This window comes from Mustelus asterias, chromosome 17 (genome assembly GCF_964213995.1).
Source record: "Mustelus asterias chromosome 17, sMusAst1.hap1.1, whole genome shotgun sequence".
Taxonomy (NCBI): Eukaryota; Metazoa; Chordata; class Chondrichthyes; order Carcharhiniformes; family Triakidae; genus Mustelus; species Mustelus asterias.
In genome coordinates, this window is record NC_135817.1 from 69,690,193 (window position 1) to 69,709,476 (window position 19,284).

A 19,284-nucleotide genomic window follows, 5' to 3' on the forward strand; every position below is an offset into this window, starting at 1 on the left:
CCCAACAAGTCTCCTCCCGTCCCTTAGAATATCCACAAGAAGTTGTGCTTGGATTGGAGCCCTGTTCAAGAAAGAAAAACTTTGATAACTTGTACCTGGATGCATCTCTCATTGTCTCAGGTTTCACTGAGAGCCAATCAGCATCCTTCTAAGCTTTAAAAAGTGAATTATGCTATTTGAATGCAAATCAAAGCAATTTTTGGCTAATATAAACTTTTCATTTTTATATTACTGGCATATGTAGAGTTATAAACTCATCTGAAAAATTCACAGTGCTTCACATACCTTTGAAGAGCTGTAACTTTTGTCAGATAGACAAACACAACAATCACTTTGTACCAGCAATGTCCCATGGATGACAAGCTAAATAGGCTTCTAAGGGACTTTAGAAGAATTCTCACTTTAGATTTAGTGATTGCACCAACGCTAAACTTATGGGATTTGAATGCAGCCTTAGGCCAACTCTTGATTATACTTGTCATTGGTTACCTATGTTCTAATCGTTGTTTGCATAGAGTAAGAAAAATTTATCCAGATACACTATCTTTTTAAATAAATTTAATTTCTTCCCATGCTCATTGTTTGATTCTTAATAACTAACCGTGTTTCTTATTATCTCCTGTAGAATGGATGAAAAGAAAAAGAAGTTGGAAAAACGTTCTGTAAGTACATGTGTTTGCTGGTGTCCTAATGGATAATTTAAACACAAGTCTTGTGGAGAAACGTAAATAGCGTGTATCAATATGTTGCTCTATTTTTTAGCATTCAACTATGATAAGTCCAGGAACAAGGAGATAGGTATGAGAGGACCTTTAAAAATCAAAGAAAGAATTTGAGAGGAATTTCTTTAAAATTGGTGAGAATGGCCCCCAGTGCCACATGGAATGGTTGAAACAGATAAAATTAACACATTTAAGGGGAGACTTAAGGGATCCATGCATTAGGAAGTAGTAAGAACATAAAGAGATATGGGGGCAGGTTGGAACAAGAGATTTGAAATGGGAGGAAACAGGTATGCAGTATACACATACGCAAAGATCGTGGTAACGCCTCGAACAATCAGTCCACTTTCCAACTAATCAACATCCTTTTCTCATGCAGCATAAATTTAGTGTTCCCTTTGAAGTTTGGTATTCTTGTGATTCTGTCCTGTTGAGTGCAAGACAAAAAGCTTCAACAGCATGCCTCTTTTTTCAGCAATGCAAAATAAAATTATGCTAGAGTCATAGACATGGAGGTTAACAACATAGAAACAGGCTCTGTGGCCCAACTTGTCCATGCGGCCCAGTTTTTACTGTTAAGCTAGTCACAATTGTCCGCATTTGGCCCATATCCCTCTGTACCAATCTTACCCATGTAACTGTCTAAATGCTTGTTAAAGGACAAAATTGTACCCGTCTCTACTACTACCTCTGGCAGCCCATTCCAGATACTCACCACCCTCTGTGTGAAAAAATTGCCCTTCTGAACCCTTTTCTATCTCTCCACTCACCTTAAACCTATGCCCTCTAGTTTAGACTCCCCTACCTTTGGGAAAATATATTGACTACCTACCTTATCTATGCCTTTCATTATTTTACAGACCTCTATAAGATCATTCCTAAGCCTCCTACACTCCAGAGCAAAAAGTCCAGTCTATCCAGCCTCTCCTTATAACTCAAACTATCAAGTCCCAATAGCATCCTAGTAAATCTTTTCTGCAATTTTTCTAGTTTAATGTCCTTTCTTCAATAAGGTGACCAGAACTGTACACAGTATTCCAAATGTGGCCTTACCAATGTCTTATACAATTTCAACATACCAACTCCTGTATTCAGTGTTCTGACCAATGAAACCAAGCATGCCGAATGCCTTCTTCACCACTCTGTCCACCTATGACTCCACTTTCAAGGAGCTATGAACCTGTATCCCTAGATCTCTTTGTTCTATAACTCCCCCCAACTGCCCTACCATTAACTGAGTAAGTCTTGCCCTGGTTCGATCTACCAAAATGCGTCACCTCACATTTATCTGAATGAAACTCCATCTGCCATTCATCAGCCCACTTGCCCAATTGATCAAGATCCTGTTGCAATCTGAAATAACTTTCTTCACTGTCCACTATACCACCAATCTTGGTGTCATCTGCAAATTTAATAACCATGCCTCCTAAATTCTCATCCAAATCATTAATATAAAAGGCAAATAACAGTGGACCCAGCACTGATCCCTGAGGCACACCACTGGTCACAGGTCTCCAGTTTGAAAAACAACCCTCTACAACCACCCTCTCTCTGTCTTCTGTCGTCAAGCCAATTTTGTATCCAATTGGCTACCTTACCCTGGATCCCGTGAGATTTAACCTAATGCAACAACCTAACATGCAGTCCCCTGTCAACAGTATTTTTTAATTCATCATGGTATGTAGCATCATTGGTAAAGTCAGTATTCATTTTCCATCCATAATTTCCCTTGAAAAGTTGGTGTGAGCCACTGCCTTGAATATGACTGAGTGGCTTGCTGGTTTATTTCAGAGGATCACATTGTTGTGGATCTGGAATCACATATAGGCCAGACCTGGTAAGGATGGCAGATTTCCTTTGCTGAAGGATTTCAGTGAACCAGATGTGTTTTCATGACAACCCAGTAGTTTTCTGGCTAACATTACTGATTTTTTATTCCAAATATAATTAACTGAGTTAATTAATTCCATGTATCTCGATCATTTGTCCAGGCCTCAGTCTAGATAACTAGTCTTGTAACACAAACATAATGCTCCCATACCCCATTACGACCGCGCACGCCTCATGAAGCTAGCCAGTAACACCAAAGTAAACTTCATAAATTCTCAGGGGCCAGCATTTAATGTGAGTCTTTTTTTAAATAGAGGCAAACAGTACTCAGCACGTTTTAAAAGTAGCTAAATAAGTGCATAGAAAGTAATGAGCTGGCCTAAGGCTTCATTTCCAATGAGATGATTCAGTTCAAGGTCCCACTGCACAGTCTTGTAAATTATTTGATTATTTGGATGAACTCTTCATCATTCCTGGCTACCCTACACTAAAGCAATGGAAGTTACATTGAAATGAAAAGCCCCGTGGGGTTTATGCCGGCAGTCAGGAAATATCACTAACGTGATTGAGATCTTTGAAGTAATAGATATGAGAGGCAGTGTGATTGCTTTTGTGCACATGGACTTGATAAAGTTCCGCAGTATAGACTTGTTTGCAAAATTGAAGCCCGAAGGTTTAAAGGAGCAGTAGCTGAATGGATACAAAATTAGCTAAAGCACGGAGGGCAGAGATGAACGGGTCATTTTTTTAGACCCAAAGCAAATGTACAGTGATCTTCCTCAGGGGTGAGCATTGACAACCAGGGCTATTTTTGGTGTATAGTCAAGCCTCGGTCGGTTACTAATGTATCAGGAATAATTTCAAAGTTTGTAGATGACCCAAAATTCAGTAATGTAGTAGACAGCAATATAATTGAGGAAGACATAGACTGGTGAAATGGGCAGACACATGGCAGATGACATTTAATGCCTAGAAATTTGATGCGATTCATATTACTAGGAAAATGGGAAGAAACAGAGAGCTGGATTTTTTTGCGGGAGGTGGGGGGGGATTGGGGGTGTGGTGTATGCACATAGTTTTGAAGGTATTGAGAAGACATGTGGATCCTTGGCTTTATGGGCAGGTACATATAGAATGGATGAGCAAGGAAATTGTGCTAAACCTTTATAAAACTCAGGTTGATGAAAAATTCTGGGTACACATTTTAAGAAGGATTTCAGTGCCTAAGAGAAGTTTGACAGAAATTTACCAGAGATGAAAGGCTAAAGAAATTGGGGTTGCTTTCTTCAGAGCTGAGGCTAAGGGGGATTTGACAACAGTATTCAAAATAATGTGGAATTTTAGTTATAAGGAGCAATTGTTTCCAATTGCAGAATGGTCACTAACCAGAGAACACATTCAAGGTACATAGCAAAAGAGCCGAAGGTGACATGAGGAAAGAAAATTTACACTACAAGTTAGAATGAACTGTCTGAGCGGGGGTGAAAAGAGATGTCCTTTACCTGGTCTGGCCCTCATGTGACTCCAGATCCACAGACTCTCAAATGCCCTCTGGAATGGGGAGCAGTTAGAGGCGGGCAATAAATTTGGAATTCCATTCTTAAACCCTCTGCTTCTTTCCTTTAAGATGAGCCTTAAAACTTACCCTTTTGGCAAAGTTTTTGGTCTCCTGTCCTAATGTCTCCTGATTTGGTTCGGTGTAAAATTCCATTTGATAATGGAATGACGTACCTTGAGATATTTTACTATGTTAAAGGTGCTGTTTGTTTAAATGTTGTCGCAGTCGAGCAGTGACCAAAAATGGAACAATTTTGTCTATTTGTGCACGTCTTCAATTCAATATTGGATTGCAGCTAGTAATGCTGGTGCTTTTGGGCAGTTGATTGAATTGGATTTTGAGTGATTAGGTTAAATTGAGCTGTCACTAAATCATCACTATAAAAGCACAAAATTGGGCTTCACTTGTACAAACCTTGTATAGTAAGAAGTTTAACAACACCAGGTTAAAGTCCAACAGGTTTATTTGGTAGCAAAAGCCACACAAGCTTTCGAGGCTCTGAGCCCCTTCTTCAGGTGAGTGGGAATTCTGTTCACAAACAGAACTTATAAGACACAGACTCAATTTACATGAATAATGGTTGGAATGCGAATACTTACAACTAATCCAGTCTTTAAGAAACAAAACAATGGGAGTGGAGAGAGCATCAAGACAGGCTAAAAAGATGTGTATTGTCTCCAGACAAGACAGCCAGTGAAACTCTGCAGGTCCACGCAACTGTGGGAGTTACAAATAGTGTGACATAAATTCTGATTCTAGGATCGCATGATAAAGACTCAGGAGGAAAAAAGCAGAAATATTTATGTGAAATAGTGTGACATAAACCCAATATCCCGGTTGAGGCCGTCCTTGTGTGTGCGGAACCTGGCTATCAGTTTCTGCTCCGCGACTCTGCGCTGTCGTGTATCGCGAAGGCCGCCTTGGAGAACGCTTACCCGAATATCAGAGGCCGAATGCCCGTGACCGCTGAAGTGCTCCCCAACAGGAAGAGAACAGTCTTGCCTGGTGATTGTCGAGCGGTGTTCATTCATCCGTTGTCGCAGCGTCTGCATAGTTTCCCCAATGTACCATGCCTCGGGACATCCTTTCTTGCAGCGTATCAGGTAGACAACGTTGGCCGAGTTGCAAGAGTATGTACCGTGTACCTGGTGGATGGTGTTCTCACGTGAGATGATGGCATCTGTGACCTTGTATCACATTGAAGTGAAGTCAAAATGGAAGGGAAGTAAAGTACATGATTCGGGCTTAGTTTTATAATTTTGCACTCAATACAGACATGAAGCGCTGATGTTCTGTGCATTTCTGAGTTTTACTTGGAATATTCAACATAGGAACAGGAGAAAGTAATTCACCCTCTCAAGTCAGCTCTGCTATTTGGTTTCATCATTGCGGATTTGTACATTAAATCTACTGTTCTGTCTTCACTCCATATCCCTTGTTATCCTTAACTGAAAATATATATATTAGTCTTTCTTGTAAGCTCCAGTTTACCCGTAATCCACAGTCTTTAGGCGGGAACATTTCCAGATTTCTATCACCTTAAGTGTGCAAAAGTACTTTTTGATTTCCCTCCGAATATGGCCTAGCTCTAATTTTGTGATCATGTCCACTGATTCTTGATTTTTCCTTCAGAGGAAATAGTTTATTCGTACCTACTCTACGGGTGGCATGGCGGCACAGTGGTTAGCACTGCTTCGATTCCCAGCTTGGGTGACTTTCTGTGTGGAGTTTGCACATTCTCCCCGTGTCTGCATGGGTTTCCTCCACGTGCTCCGGTTTCCTCCCACAGTCCAAAGATGTGCGTGTTAGGTGCTTTGACCATGCTAAACTGTCCCTTAAGTCCTAGGATGCATAGGTTAGAGGGATTAGCGGCGTAAATATGTGGGGTTACGGGGATAAGGCCTAGATGGAATTGTAGTCGGTGCAGCCTCGATGGGCCAAACGGCCTCCTTCTGCACTGTAGGATTTCTGTGATGAATCCTTTTAACATTTTAAGCACTTTCATGAGTTCGTCCTTTTTTTCTTTATTTTTAAATAACTCTTGAGTTAGATTTTGCATATTAACTTCTCCTGTGTCATACTCACTGGTAAAATTCCCTCCTCGCAAGAATAAATGACTTACTACCAGCTGTCCACCGGAATAGCTTTTGAGGCTGGTGCAGGTTCTGTGGAAAACCACTTGGTTCATCATCGAGGTTCACATGGGAAATCATTGCTTTCTAACTTGTTGCTATGTGACACAGCATGTTAGAACATGCTGTATACTGGAAAATTTCAGGTCACTGTATGTTTTGCAAAATGGTCTTTAAAAGACTTTTCACATGACTTTTTCAATCAACATTCATTCACAATTCATGCATGAAGTCGTGCCATGTTACTAAATTACAATTTTGTTTTTCTTACAGGTTAACTCTAACACACAAAGCTCTAGTGATACTAGGTAAGGGATGTACTTGTAGTTAATACATAATCAAACTTGCTGATCACTGAAAAATAGAGTACATTATTTGCGAAAGAAAGGGGGAGGGGCTGAATAGCCATGGCTGAGCAAAGCTGGCAGATGCTGAACAAATTTACTGAATAGCAGGAAATGAAATAATAATACAACCTAGTTCAATAACACAACCAGTAACGAACTCCAAGGGCCAGCCTCTGAATCTCTGCTTTCCATAAAAGTTTTAAGTGATTTGAATAAACTATTTTTAAAAATTAAATATGCCAAGTTATGGAAGAAAACAGGAAGATAGGAATGTAAATCAAATAAATTAGTAGACTTAACAGTGCAAAAATAAATCACAAATGAAATAAACCACATGGTGGCACAGTGGTTAGTACTGCTGCCTCACAGCGCTAGGGACCCGGGTTCAATTCCCGGCTTGGGTCACTGTCTTTGTGGAGCTTGCACGTTCTCCCCGTGTCTGCGTGGGTTTCCCCCGGGTGTTCCGGTTTCCTCCCACAGTCTGAAAGATGTGCTGGTTAGGGTGCATTGACCCGAACAGGCGCCGGAGTGTGGCGACTAGGGGAATTTCACAGTAACTTCATTGCAGTGTTAATGTAAGCCTTACTTGTGACTAATAAATAAACTTTAAACTTTAGAGTGTGTACACAGCAAGAATCATAAATCTAACGACATATAACTTAATGTTATTTTGAATTATTGGGCTTACATTAAGAATGTTTTACATCTCAAGCAGTGGCGAAAATAAAACTGCACGGGTGAAATTGTCAGTGTTATACTTTCTGATTTAAGTTTTGTGTGTAATTTCTTCTACTTTCAATTTTCATTTACCCTTCTGTGTGTGAAACCAGCTGATTTGTGCCCACTTTTCGAATTGAAGGCAATTCTCAATGACTACTTGTGCCCAGGAGTTAAGTATTGCATAAAGCTGCTGAGAGGCTTTGAGCGAAAAAGCACCCAGAGTATTTTGAACTGTTAAAAAACAAATTGCATGCTTCGAGCAATGGTCCATCAGTTTTATTCAGTGAGTAGCTGAGCTATACAGTCAAGAAGGTCACTGGTTCAATATCTGATTTGTGCTGAGTTGTGTAACAACAAACCTCTTTAAATTCTTTCCTAGGACAAAGCAAATGCCTGAAGCAAAAAATGAAGCTATCCGCCCCAAAAGAGGTAATAAATCTTTTAATAGATTGTGTTTTTAGATATTTAGATAAGATTTCAATGCTGAGATTTAACCAAACAATTGTGTTTACAAGTATTTCTGTTCAACAAACAGTCCCAGACATAGCAGATGCCAGGCATCTAGCCAATGTTGGTTGACGCTGAGCATATTAGATAGTGATATTTAAAAATGTCATCTAACGGCAGAATGCTTTGAATAGAAATATGATTATGGATCTGATGCAATTTGGTTTCTTTCACAGTATGATCAGATAACTTGGGCGCCTACTTAAAATCTTGGTGAACATTTAGGCATATTTAATAATCATGCAATTGGAAAAATAAGTTAGCTTCCTTTGGTAGTTTCCTCACACCTTTCTTCTAAAACGCAGCTTCGACACTTGCTGGAGTGAGGCAATCCTGGAAGATTCCAGAAACTTTCTCATCGCAGGCATGCCACATGTTTCTTGGTCGTTTTGGGCTATGCCCACTCCCTAAGTTTCCATTCATATTTTTTCGATAATAAAAGAAATATGAACACATGGGGCAGAATTTTACCACCTCGCCATGCCCAGTGATCAGCGCAGCGAGCTGGAAAAATAGCGTGCGAAGCTAAAAATCCAATTCGGGCCCAGTGCACAACGGTTTGCCATCTTCCCGGCCCCTTTAGAATGGTGCTAACCGCCTCATGCCCAGAAAGGGCAGGAAGTTGATTAGCATGAGATTGACTGGATTTCAATATCATTAGCAAGCTCGGCATGCAATTGTTTCCCCTCTCCCAGCTGCATCTCACTTCTCTGACGGGAGGGCACACCGGTGAGAATCACGACAGGTCTTCACTAGTGCAGACCTGACATGATAGTCGTGCCAGGGGAGCTTGAAGGCCAGATGGTCAGGGGCATGGCTGGGCAGTGCACATCAGGCAGTGCCCACCAGGCACCCAGCAGTAGCCTTTGTGCCAGGGGGGTGGGGCCTGGGTGGGGGCAATGATTTAGGTGAGGGGGGGGGTGGTGTGAGTGTTTGTCTAGGGACCCATCGGGCAAGCCCTGATGCCCCGATGCAGGAGATCTGTCAGGCTGTGGGAAGAACATGCCGCCGATGAAGGTGGGTGTGACCCTACATCAACCTAGGCACCGGAAGCGACAATGGTAACCTGTTGATCCTGTAATGTCCTCCTGACTATCATCAGGGAACCTGTACCAAATTTTGGAGAGCAAGCCACAGACTAGTCAAGCAACAGCCTGACACAGTCATATCCATGGAATCGTACCTTACAGACAGTGTCGCAGACATCACCGTCCTGAGGTACGTCCTGTCCCACCAGAAGAGGTGGTGGCAGCACAGTGATATACAGTCAGGAGCAAGTTGTCCTGGGAGTCCTCAGCATTGACATGGACCCCACGACGCCTCATGGCATCAGGTCGAACAAGGGCAAAGAAACCTGCTGATTACCGCCTCCCCTCCCCCTCTCATCTGGTGAATCAGTACTCCTCCATGTTGAAAACCACAGGGAGGAAACACTGGGGTCCATTATTGAGAGTGGCTTGGGAGCAACATCTATTGACTGAGCTGATCGAGTCCGAAAGGACATAATGGTGAGGGATCCAACATTAGGGAAAAACCTGCCTGCTGCAGATGTATCTGCCCATGACAATATCTGTGGGAGTGACCACCGCACAGTCCTTGTGGAGACTAAGTACTGTCTTCATAATGAGGATGCCCTCCACTGTGTTATGTGGCACTATCGCCATGCTAAATGGGATAGATTTCAAACTGATCTTGCAACTCAAGATTGGCAACCATGAGGCGCTGTTACTCATCAGCAGCAGCAGAAGTTTTACCTATGCACTAGTTTCAGTACATTGTGTATGGGTACCCAAATCCCTTTACTCACACATAGTGTGTGGACATTTGAATCCGATGCTGGGAAAACCAAAATGAAAGCTGTAAACGAGCTTTACCTTACAATGCAGAAGCAGCCATAGTCATGTGGTGCCTGCGATGCAGCAAGGTTATCATGTGTTTTTTCACCAAACGATGTGCCTCAGTACCAGCTCTCTCTCCAGCAGTACAAGGAGGTTGAGTGCTGTAAAAGATTATAATTTTCCATGCACTTGTAATTTATTGCTATATTAAAGATGGTTTAGGCTCTTAACCACCAGAAATCAACAATTTGTCCTTTATGAACTGTAGGAATTTGACATTTCTAGATTTTACCTGAATTACAGAATCCAGCAGAAGAAAGTAACCCTTGGCAATTAAAGAAACATAAAAATCACACCTCAGTGATTCAAAGTTCAAAACATTAATGAAAGAAAGAAGACAATGCACAGTGGCACAGTGGTTAGCATTACTGCCTCACAGTGCCAGGGATCCGGATTTGATTCTGAATGAGTTTGCATATTCTCCCGGTGTCTGCATGGGTTTCCTCCAGGTGCTTCAGTTCCCCCTCTCAGTCCAAAGTTGTGCAAGTTAGATGGATTGGCCCTTAATGTCTCAAGATGTGTAAATTAGGGGAGATTAGTGGGGTAAATACGTGGGGTTGTGGTTGTGGGGCTGGCGAAGATGCCCTTGTCGGAGAGTCGGTGTAGGCTTGATGGGCTGAATGGCCTCCTTTAGCCCTATTGGGATTCTATGGTTCCTCAAACATCACGTTGATCAGTGATGGACATTGAAAATCATTGCCAGCATAAGATTAGATATTTTCTATCTTATTGATGTAAGTGGTAATTCCAAAAAATGGTTAAATGATCATAAAAAAGCGGCCCCATTAATTTAGCGCATATGCCACCAGGGATCCAAATTTACCACAGAAAAAACCTATTCTTGCTGGGAAGAGAGTAGTAAATTTTGTAGAACTGTAGTAGATTACAGCACAGTCCATCATATCTCTGCCAACTATTTTCTAGCGGAATCCCGCTTCTTTCCGACTTGTGCGTTAGAAAATCAGATCTAATTAAGGTTTCCAATTCTGGGCTGACATTATGCAGCTTGTTGAATGGAAAGACGAACATTGAAACTGATGCTGATGAAGAGCATTTTACTCTGGTTTACTATTCTTCTCTTCAATGGAGTGGGAGACCAGACACAACCAAGCACAGATCTACAGAAACAAGCTTTAATCCTCTGCCAGTCCCAATTCTAACTCCTTTTTCCCCTCCCTCTCTAAATTTCTACATGTTCTCTCCTGTGGAAAGGAGTATGATAATGTGTAAGCCATGAACTATCCCCATCAGTATCACTGGGCCTTAACTGCCTGAAGGCATAGTTTAGATTCTCTTTCTACATCAAGATGAGACACAGGTCATTCAAGTCATTCCGTTTTAGGATAAGACAGTTCAAATGACAGTTAACTTGGAACGATGTCACTATTGCTTCACTGTTGCTCGATCTAAACCCTGGAACTCCTTACCAGCACCACGGGTGTACCTACACCACATGAACTGAGGCAGATCAAAAAGGCAGCTCACCATCCCCTTTTCAAGGTCAATTAGGGATGGACAATGAATGCTGGCTGAGCCAGTGACACCCACATCCCATGCACAAATAAGAAAGTTAAGGATTAGATTCAAAGTCCTGGTTCAGTTATGTAATAATTGGATTGTGCAGCTGTTGAAGGCGGAAAACACTTGGCTTTCAGAAACCTTTTAAGAATGATATCTATTATCATGAAAAATATTTCCAATTGAAAGTGGAGTTTCTGGCAGCAAAAATATTCTTCTCTGGGCTATTTATTCCATGTGCTTTCCGGCCATCTCACTTACACCATAACACAACCATAATGAGAGCATAAATAACAATCACCTTACTGTGCTAGATTTTCCCTGCAATGTAAAAACTGAAATCAGATACCTACATAAAGGAAAAAATCTTTACAATAAGATTGTTGTGGCCAGCTCAAATCACCCTGGAGCCAGTTCACATCGTACAGTATTCTTTCCACTGTTATTTTCTCAGATCTAGGCCATGATGTTAGATGAAAAATTGTTGACTTCTCCTGAAGGTGCATTTACAGTATATCACTGTGGAAGCTGCAGAGATGAATTCAGCTTTATTACTGTAATGGGAAATGAGGCGACCTTGCGACATTTGGAAGCCGAAGGTTCACCACCGAAAGAGGCAATTTTGCCAGTGTCTCTGGCAGCAGCAAGCTCAACACATTTCTGTGGCCCAGTGATTAAATCTCTCATACAAACCCTTTTCAGGGGTATGGTGTAGCACTGCAGCCAAATAATAAAATTGAGAAATAGCCCTCTCAAAGGAATTACAAGCAAGTTTGTCTGTCAGTCGCGCCAGTGATATGAAATTTAAATGGAGCAAATTCCATAGCACAATGTCTCTGGATTTAACTGAACAATGTCTTTAAGCAGTTCTAAAATAATGAATAGCAGGCAAGTGGTATATTGAACTTAATACTGAGAAGTGAGGTGAGGTGCCTGAAGATCGGAGGGTGGCAAAGGTTGTGCCTTTGTTTAAGAAGGGCCGCAGGGAAAAGCCTGGGAACTGCAGACCGGTGAGCCTTATGTCTGTAGTGGGTAAGTTGTTAAGAGGTATTTTGAGAGACAGGATCTACAGGCATTTAGAGAGACAAGAACTGATTAGGAACAGTCAGCTTGCTTTGTGAGTGGAAAATCTTGTCTCACAAATTTGATTGAGTTGTTTGAAAGGGTAACTGAGAAGGTAGATGAGGGCAATTCTGTTGACGTTGTCTAATGGACTTTAGCAAGGTCTTTGACAAGGGACCGCATGGTAGGTTGTTGCATAAGGTTAAATCTCATGGGATCCAGAGTGAGGTAGCCAATTGGATGCAAAATTGGCTTGACGACGGAAGATGGTTGTAGAGGGTTATTTTTCAAACTGGAGGTCTGTGATCAGCGGTGTGCCTCAGGGATCGGTGCTGGGTCCACTGTTATTTGTTATTTATATTAATGATTTGGATGAGAATTTAGGAGGTATGGTTAGTAAGTTTGCAGATGACACCAAGATTGGTGGCATAATGGACAGTGAAGAAGGTTATCTAAGATTGCAACTGGATCTTGATCAATTGGGCCAGTGGGCTGATGAATGGCAGATGGAGTTTCATTTAGATAAATGTGAGGTGATGCATTTTGGTAGATTGAACCAGGGCAGGACTTACTCAGTTAATGGTAGGGTGATTGGGGAAAGTTACAGAACAAAGAGATCTCGGAGTACAGGTTCATAGCTCCTTGAAAGTGGAGTCACAGGTGAATAGGGTGGTGAAGAAGGCATTTGGTATGCTTGGTTTCATTGATCAGAACATTGAATACAGAGTTGGGATGTCTTGTTGAAGTTGTATAAGACATTAGTAAGGCCACGCTTGAAATACTCTGTACAGTTCTGGTCATCCTATTATAGAAAGGATATTATTAAATCAGAAAGAGTGCAGAAAAGATTTACTAGGATGCTACCGGGACTTGATGGTTTGAGTTATAGGAGAGGCTGGATAGACTGGGACTTTTTTCTCTGGAGTGTAGAAGGCTTAGGGGTGATCTTATAGAGGTCTATAAAATAATGAAGGGCACAGTTAAGGTAGATGGTCAACATTTTTTTCCCAAAGATAGGGGAGTCTAAACTAGAGGGCTTTAAGATGAGCGGGGAGCGATACAAAAGGGTCCAGAGGAGCAGGTTTTCACACAGAGGGTAATGAGTGTCTGGAACAAGCTGCCAGAGGCAGTAGTAAAGGTGGGTTAAATTTTGTCTTTTAAAAAGCATTTAAACAGTTATATGTGTAAGATGGGGAGAGAGGGGCATGGGCCAAATGCGAGCAATTGGGACTAGCTTAGTGGTAAAAACTGAGTGGCATGGACAAGTTGGGCTGAAGGACCTGTTTCTGTGCTATAAACCTCTAAGTGTGGAGTGTTGCTTTTTGGCAAAAAGGTTGGAGAGAGGCAATATAGACTAAATTGCACAGTTTAAGTACTGTACAGGGTAGAGCAACCTGGAGATACATGTGCATAGATTTTGAACGTAGCATGACATTTTGCGAGACTAGTTAACAGAGCATATGGGATCTTGGGCTTCACTAATAGAGATATTGAGTACAAAAGCAGGAAAGTTATGCCAAATCTTTATGAAGCTTTTCATTAGAGGCAACCATGTCATTGTGTCCAGTTCTGCTCACCATTTTGAGAGGGTGCAGAGGAGATTTACCGCAGTGCTTCCAGGGATGAGAATTTCTTTTTGGTTCGTTTGGAGAAGCTGGCGTTCTTCTCCTTGGAGCAAATGAGATTGAGGGGTGATTTGATACAAGTTTGCAAGACTCTGATAGGTTTAGTACTCTAGTTCTCCAGATATAAAAATGAGCACACCATTCAACGTTTGATTATTTTTTGGACCTGTTCTTAACACTTTAATAATCTATGTACCTGTCTCTTTAGACATTTTTTCTTTATTCTTACATGGGATGTGGGTATCACTGGCAAAGCCAGCATTTATTACCCATCCCTAATTGCTCTTGAACTGAGGACAGTTAAGAGTCAGCCACTTTGCTGTGGGTCTGGAGTCACATGTAAGTCAGACCATGTACGGATGGCAGATTTCTAAAGGGCATTAGTGGACCAGTTGGGTTTTTACAACAATCGATGTTAGTTTCATGGTCACTATTACTGAGGCTGGTTTTATATTCCAGATTTAGTGGTTGTATTTAAATTCCATCATCTGCCATGGTGGGATTTGAAGCTTTTCATCATTTTTAAAGTACACTGTTCTAACCTTTTTAGTGGATGACTTCACATTTGATGACATTGTAATCCACAGTTTTGCCCATTCATTAAATCTATCGCTATCCCTTTGTAATTTTATGTTTCCATCTACGCTGCTTGCAGTACTGTTTTTCTGCTTTGTCATCAGGAAATATGGATGCATGGCTTTTTATTCTATCATCTAAATCATTAAGCAAAGTGAGTCTTTAACGCCATCATAGATCCTTGTGGAACACCATTAGTTACACCCTGCCATTATCCTATTCTCTGTCTCCTACCTTTCAGCTAATTTCTTAACCAAATGAATAATTTGCCTTCAGTTCCGTGAGTTTCAACTTTAGCTTTTTTAATTCATTCATGGGTTTTCAAAATTGCTGGCGAGGCTAACATTTATTGCCCATTCCCAACTACTCTTGAGAAAGTGGTAGTGAACCGCCTTATTGAACTGCTTTAATCCATGTAATGTAGGTGCATCCACACTGCTGTTAGTGAGGGAGTTCCAAGATTTTGACTCAGCGACAGTGATGGAATGGTCAAGTGAGATTGGTGTGTGACTTGAAGGGGAACTTGCAAGTGGTAGTGTATCCATGCCTCTGCTGCCCTTGTTCTTCTGGGTCCTAGAGGTCATGGGTTTGAAAGGTGCTGTTGAAGGAGGCTTGGCAAGTTCTAGATGGCACACAGTGTGCCACAGTGAGCTGGTGTTGAAGGGAGTAAATGTTTAAGATGAAGGATAGGTGTGCCAATCAAGTGTGTTTGCTTTGTCCTGAATAGTGTGGAGCTCCTTGCGTGTTGTTGGAGCTGCACTCATCCAGGCAAGTGGAGAATATCCCATCATATGCCTGACTTGTGCATTTTAGATGGTGGACAGACTTTTGAGAGGCAAGAGGTGAATTACTCGTCACAGAATTTCCAGTGTGTGACCTAGAATTATGGTATTATAGAATGCTGACAACACACATTGTGGCTCTTTGCAAGAGCAATTCGTCTAGTCCTACTCCCCCAACTTTTCACTGTTGCCCTGCAAACATTTTCTCTTCAGATAATTGTCCAGTTTTCTTTTGAAAGCCACTATTGAATCTCCCTCCATCACGCTCTCAATAGGCTGAGCGGCAGGAAGCAGAGGTTGATGGTAAAGTGGTGCATTTCTGACTGGAAGCCTATGTCCAGTGGTGTCCCACAGGGATCAGTGTTGGGGCCCTTGCTGTTTGTGGTTGATATGAATGATTTAGACTTGAATGTAGGAGGATTGATCAGTAAGTTCACAGATGATGTGAAAATTGTAGGGTGGTTAATAATAAGGAAGATAGCCTTAGATTACAGGAGAATATAGACAAGCTGGTCAGATGGGCTGATCACTGGCAAATGAAATTCAATACAGATAAGTGTGAGGTGATGCACTTGGGCAGGACAAACAAGGTAAGGGAATACAGGGTGAATGGCAGGATCCAGGAAAGAACAAAGAACAATACAGCACAGGAACAGGCCCTTCGGCCCTCCAAGCCCGCGCCGCTCCCCGATCCAGGATTGAATCCTGAATCCAGGATCCCCGCCCAATTTTCCAGCCTATCTACATACCAATATCCTATCCACCGAGCTGTCCCTCACAGCTACGATGCTTTGTTCATTACAACCTATTAACTCACCTCCACCCCTCTATTCCAGACCATGTGATCCCCAGGGAGAGGCGAAAACCCAGAGTGAAAAACCCCAGGGCCAATATGGGGAAAAAAAAAATCTGGGAAATTCCTCTCCGACCCCCTGAGGCGATCGAAACGAGTCCAGGAGATCACAATGGCCCTGATCGGAAAATGCTTCCCAACCCTAGTCATTTCCACTTCCATGAACACCATATGAATTCCCTGCCCCCGAGACAGGTTCCCAACTATCCGCAGTCTCGCTCTGTACTGGCACCAGCAAGATGATCATAGAATGAAGCCTTGAAACGAGAAACAAGGAACAATTAGCCCGCGCCGCTCCCTGGTCCAAACTAGACCACTCTTTTGTATCCCTCCATTCCCACTCCGGTCATATAGCTGTCTAGATAAGTCTTAAACGTTCCCAGTGTGTCCGCCTCCACCACCTTGCCCGGCAACACATTCCAGGCCCCCACGACCCTCTGTGTGAAATATGTCCTTCTGATATCTGTGTTAAACCTCCCCCCCTTCAAAGAACAAAGAACAAAGAACAGTACAGCACAGGAAACAGGCCTTCGGCCCTCCAAGCCTGTGCCGCTCCTTGGTCCAACTAGACCAATCGTTTGTATCCCTCCATTCCCAGGCTGCTCATGTGACTATCCAGGTAAGTCTTAAACGATGTCAGCGTGCCTGCCTCCACCACCCTACTTGGCAGCGCATTCCAGGCCCCCACCACCCTCTGTGTAAAAAACGTCCCTCTGATGTCTGAGTTATACTTCGCCCCTCTCAGCTTGAGCCCGTGACCCCTCGTGATCGTCACCTCCGACCTGGGAAAAAGCTTCCCACTGTTCACCCTATCTATACCCTTCATAATCTTGTATACCTCTATTAGATCTCCCCTCATTCTCCGTCTTTCCAAGGAGAACAACCCCAGTCTACCCAATCTCTCCTCATAGCTAAGACCCTCCATACCAGGCAACATCCTGGTAAACCTTCTCTGCACTCTCTCCAATGCCTCCACGTCCTTCTGGTAGTGCGGCGACCAGAACTGGACGCAGTACTCCAAATGCGGCCTAACCAGCGTTCTATACAGCTGCATCATCAGACTCCAGCTTTTATACTCTATACCCCGTCCTATAAAGGCAAGCATACCATATGCCTTCTTCACCACCTTCTCCACCTGTGTTGCCACCTTCAAGGATTTGTGGACTTGCACACCTAGGTCCCTCTGTGTTTCTATACTCCTGATGACTCTGCCATTTATTGCATAACTCCTCCATAAAGCACTGAGGATCCGACGGATCTTGGTGTGCATGTGTGCAAGGTCCCTTAAGTTCGACGGACAGGATGATAAAGCGGTTAAAGAGGCATATGATATACTTGCCTTTATCAACTGAGGCATAGAATTTAAGAGCAAGGAGGTTATGCTGGAACTGTATAAAATGTTGGTTAGGCCACAGCTAGAATATTGTGTGGCGTTCTGGAATCCACATTATAGGAGGGTTGTCATAGCACAGAGTAGCACAGGGTGCAGAGGAGATTTACCAGGATGTTTCCTGGACTGAAGAGATTTAGTTATGAAGAGAGATTGGATAGACTAGGGTTGTTTTCTTTGGAACAGAGGGGACTGAGGGGGGACAGGATTGGGATGTATAAAATTATGAGGGACATAGGTAAAGGAGACAGGAAGAAACTATCCCTTTGGTGGAGGGATCAATGACCAGGGGGCATAGATTTAAGGTTAGGGGCAGGAGGGAATGCAAGTACGTGTTGTAGCTGAAAAGGGAAGGTCAACTTATATACCCGAGTAATTGCAAAAACATGATTTTTGTGGCCAAACAAATATGTTTTTCTTGTATGCCGAGTCAACTTGTATGCTACAATCTACAGTCGCTTTTTTGCAGCACTTCACTGGGCTCCATTTTAATTTCTAATGTGTTGGCTCTCAAAGTGGCTCACACATGAAGAAAGGCTCTTTGAAGGCGACATTAGAAGTCTGTTCACTTTTTTGAGGGAAAGAGGTGGCTCACTATCACCTTCTCAAAGGGAAATTGAAGATGGGTAGTCAACGTTAGCCTTACCAGTGATGATCACGTCAAATTGAAGAATCAATATAAAGCACTGAATCAAAAAAAATTAGGAGAGGGAAATATGTCCCTAGAAAATTCCTCTGTTAGATCTGTGTAATGGGGATACTTTTCCAGAAGAAAAGCATTCATATTTAATTCATGCTTGTATTTTTGTGACTTATGGATGTTTTGTACTGTGCAACAAAGCCAGGAATTCCATGCTGCTGATGCACAGATTCCATTGCCTGGTTTTAGATAATACAGGGCTTATGAACTTCTCCCAAGAACGTACACAATGATGATTTTATACTGCGGCTTTTGTATGGATGCAAAAGCAAAAATAAGTAGGTCTGAGACCCCCATCAAGCATTCCAAAAGTTTGAAAAACATTGATTTGTCCGAAGTAGTAAAAGCTGCATTGTTAATTCTCCATTCATTTTTGTCTCTGTCCAGTTGCTGTGCCAGTGGAAGAACCAAGCAAGTGTTACTTACTGCGAGAACTCTCAGTAGAGAGATCGTCCATTGAGAAAGGAATGCTGGATGTTGATCGACTCATTCTAAAACTCTTAACATCTGGCACTTTGGACTTCATCTCCCTGAACAAGATTACAAGATATCCCGTTAGGAATGACAGGACCCGTGCTCTCCTGGACCACTTCTTACAAATAAATAATAATGGCATTTTGAGGCAATTTGTTTCTCACATGAGGGACCCAGTAATACTAAATGCAGAAGCACTAAACTGGGCTGAATATATGCAGGGATGCAGTGAGTATACTTCCCTTTGTCTGGTTTCTACTTTGATGTTTGTCGTACTTTTTATGCTCAGTCCGGTATGTATTTTTAGTATCAATATCAACTGATCTTCTTGGGAATAGGATCCTTTTACCGTAATGAAACTAAACACACCACCTGAGTATTGTGCAAAGCTGAATTGCTAATATTTTTCCACCACTGCTGGGGAAACTTAGCTGCTCCGCCAGCCCCATTTCATGGTGGTTCAGTGGGAGTTAATTGGTGAATCAGCCAAGTGGTCCATCACCATCTTGTCACAAAATGAGTTTTTCGATTTGCTAGCTCCAAAATGTAAAACTAAGTACTAGATCCTCGAGTCTCATAAATCATGGATT

The 19,284-nt window shown here is 42.3% G+C and overlaps 1 protein-coding gene across 3 annotated transcripts in view; it reads left to right on the plus strand.

Annotated features, from left to right (window-relative positions):
* The window catches only part of LOC144506594 (E3 ubiquitin-protein ligase DZIP3-like), a 144,215-nt gene that overhangs the window by 13,905 nt on the left and 111,026 nt on the right, over positions 1-19,284 (plus strand). For 2 of the 3 annotated variants that reach the window (XM_078232930.1, XM_078232931.1), the window contains exons 2-5: positions 626-662; positions 6,516-6,550; positions 7,689-7,738; positions 18,608-18,922. In XM_078232930.1, coding sequence (XP_078089056.1) covers positions 627-662; positions 6,516-6,550; positions 7,689-7,738; positions 18,608-18,922 — 436 coding nt within the window. In that variant the 5' untranslated portion in view covers position 626. The remainder of the gene's footprint in view (positions 1-625; positions 663-6,515; positions 6,551-7,688; positions 7,739-18,607; positions 18,923-19,284) is intronic. The other variant, XM_078232933.1, reaches the window with a different exon arrangement.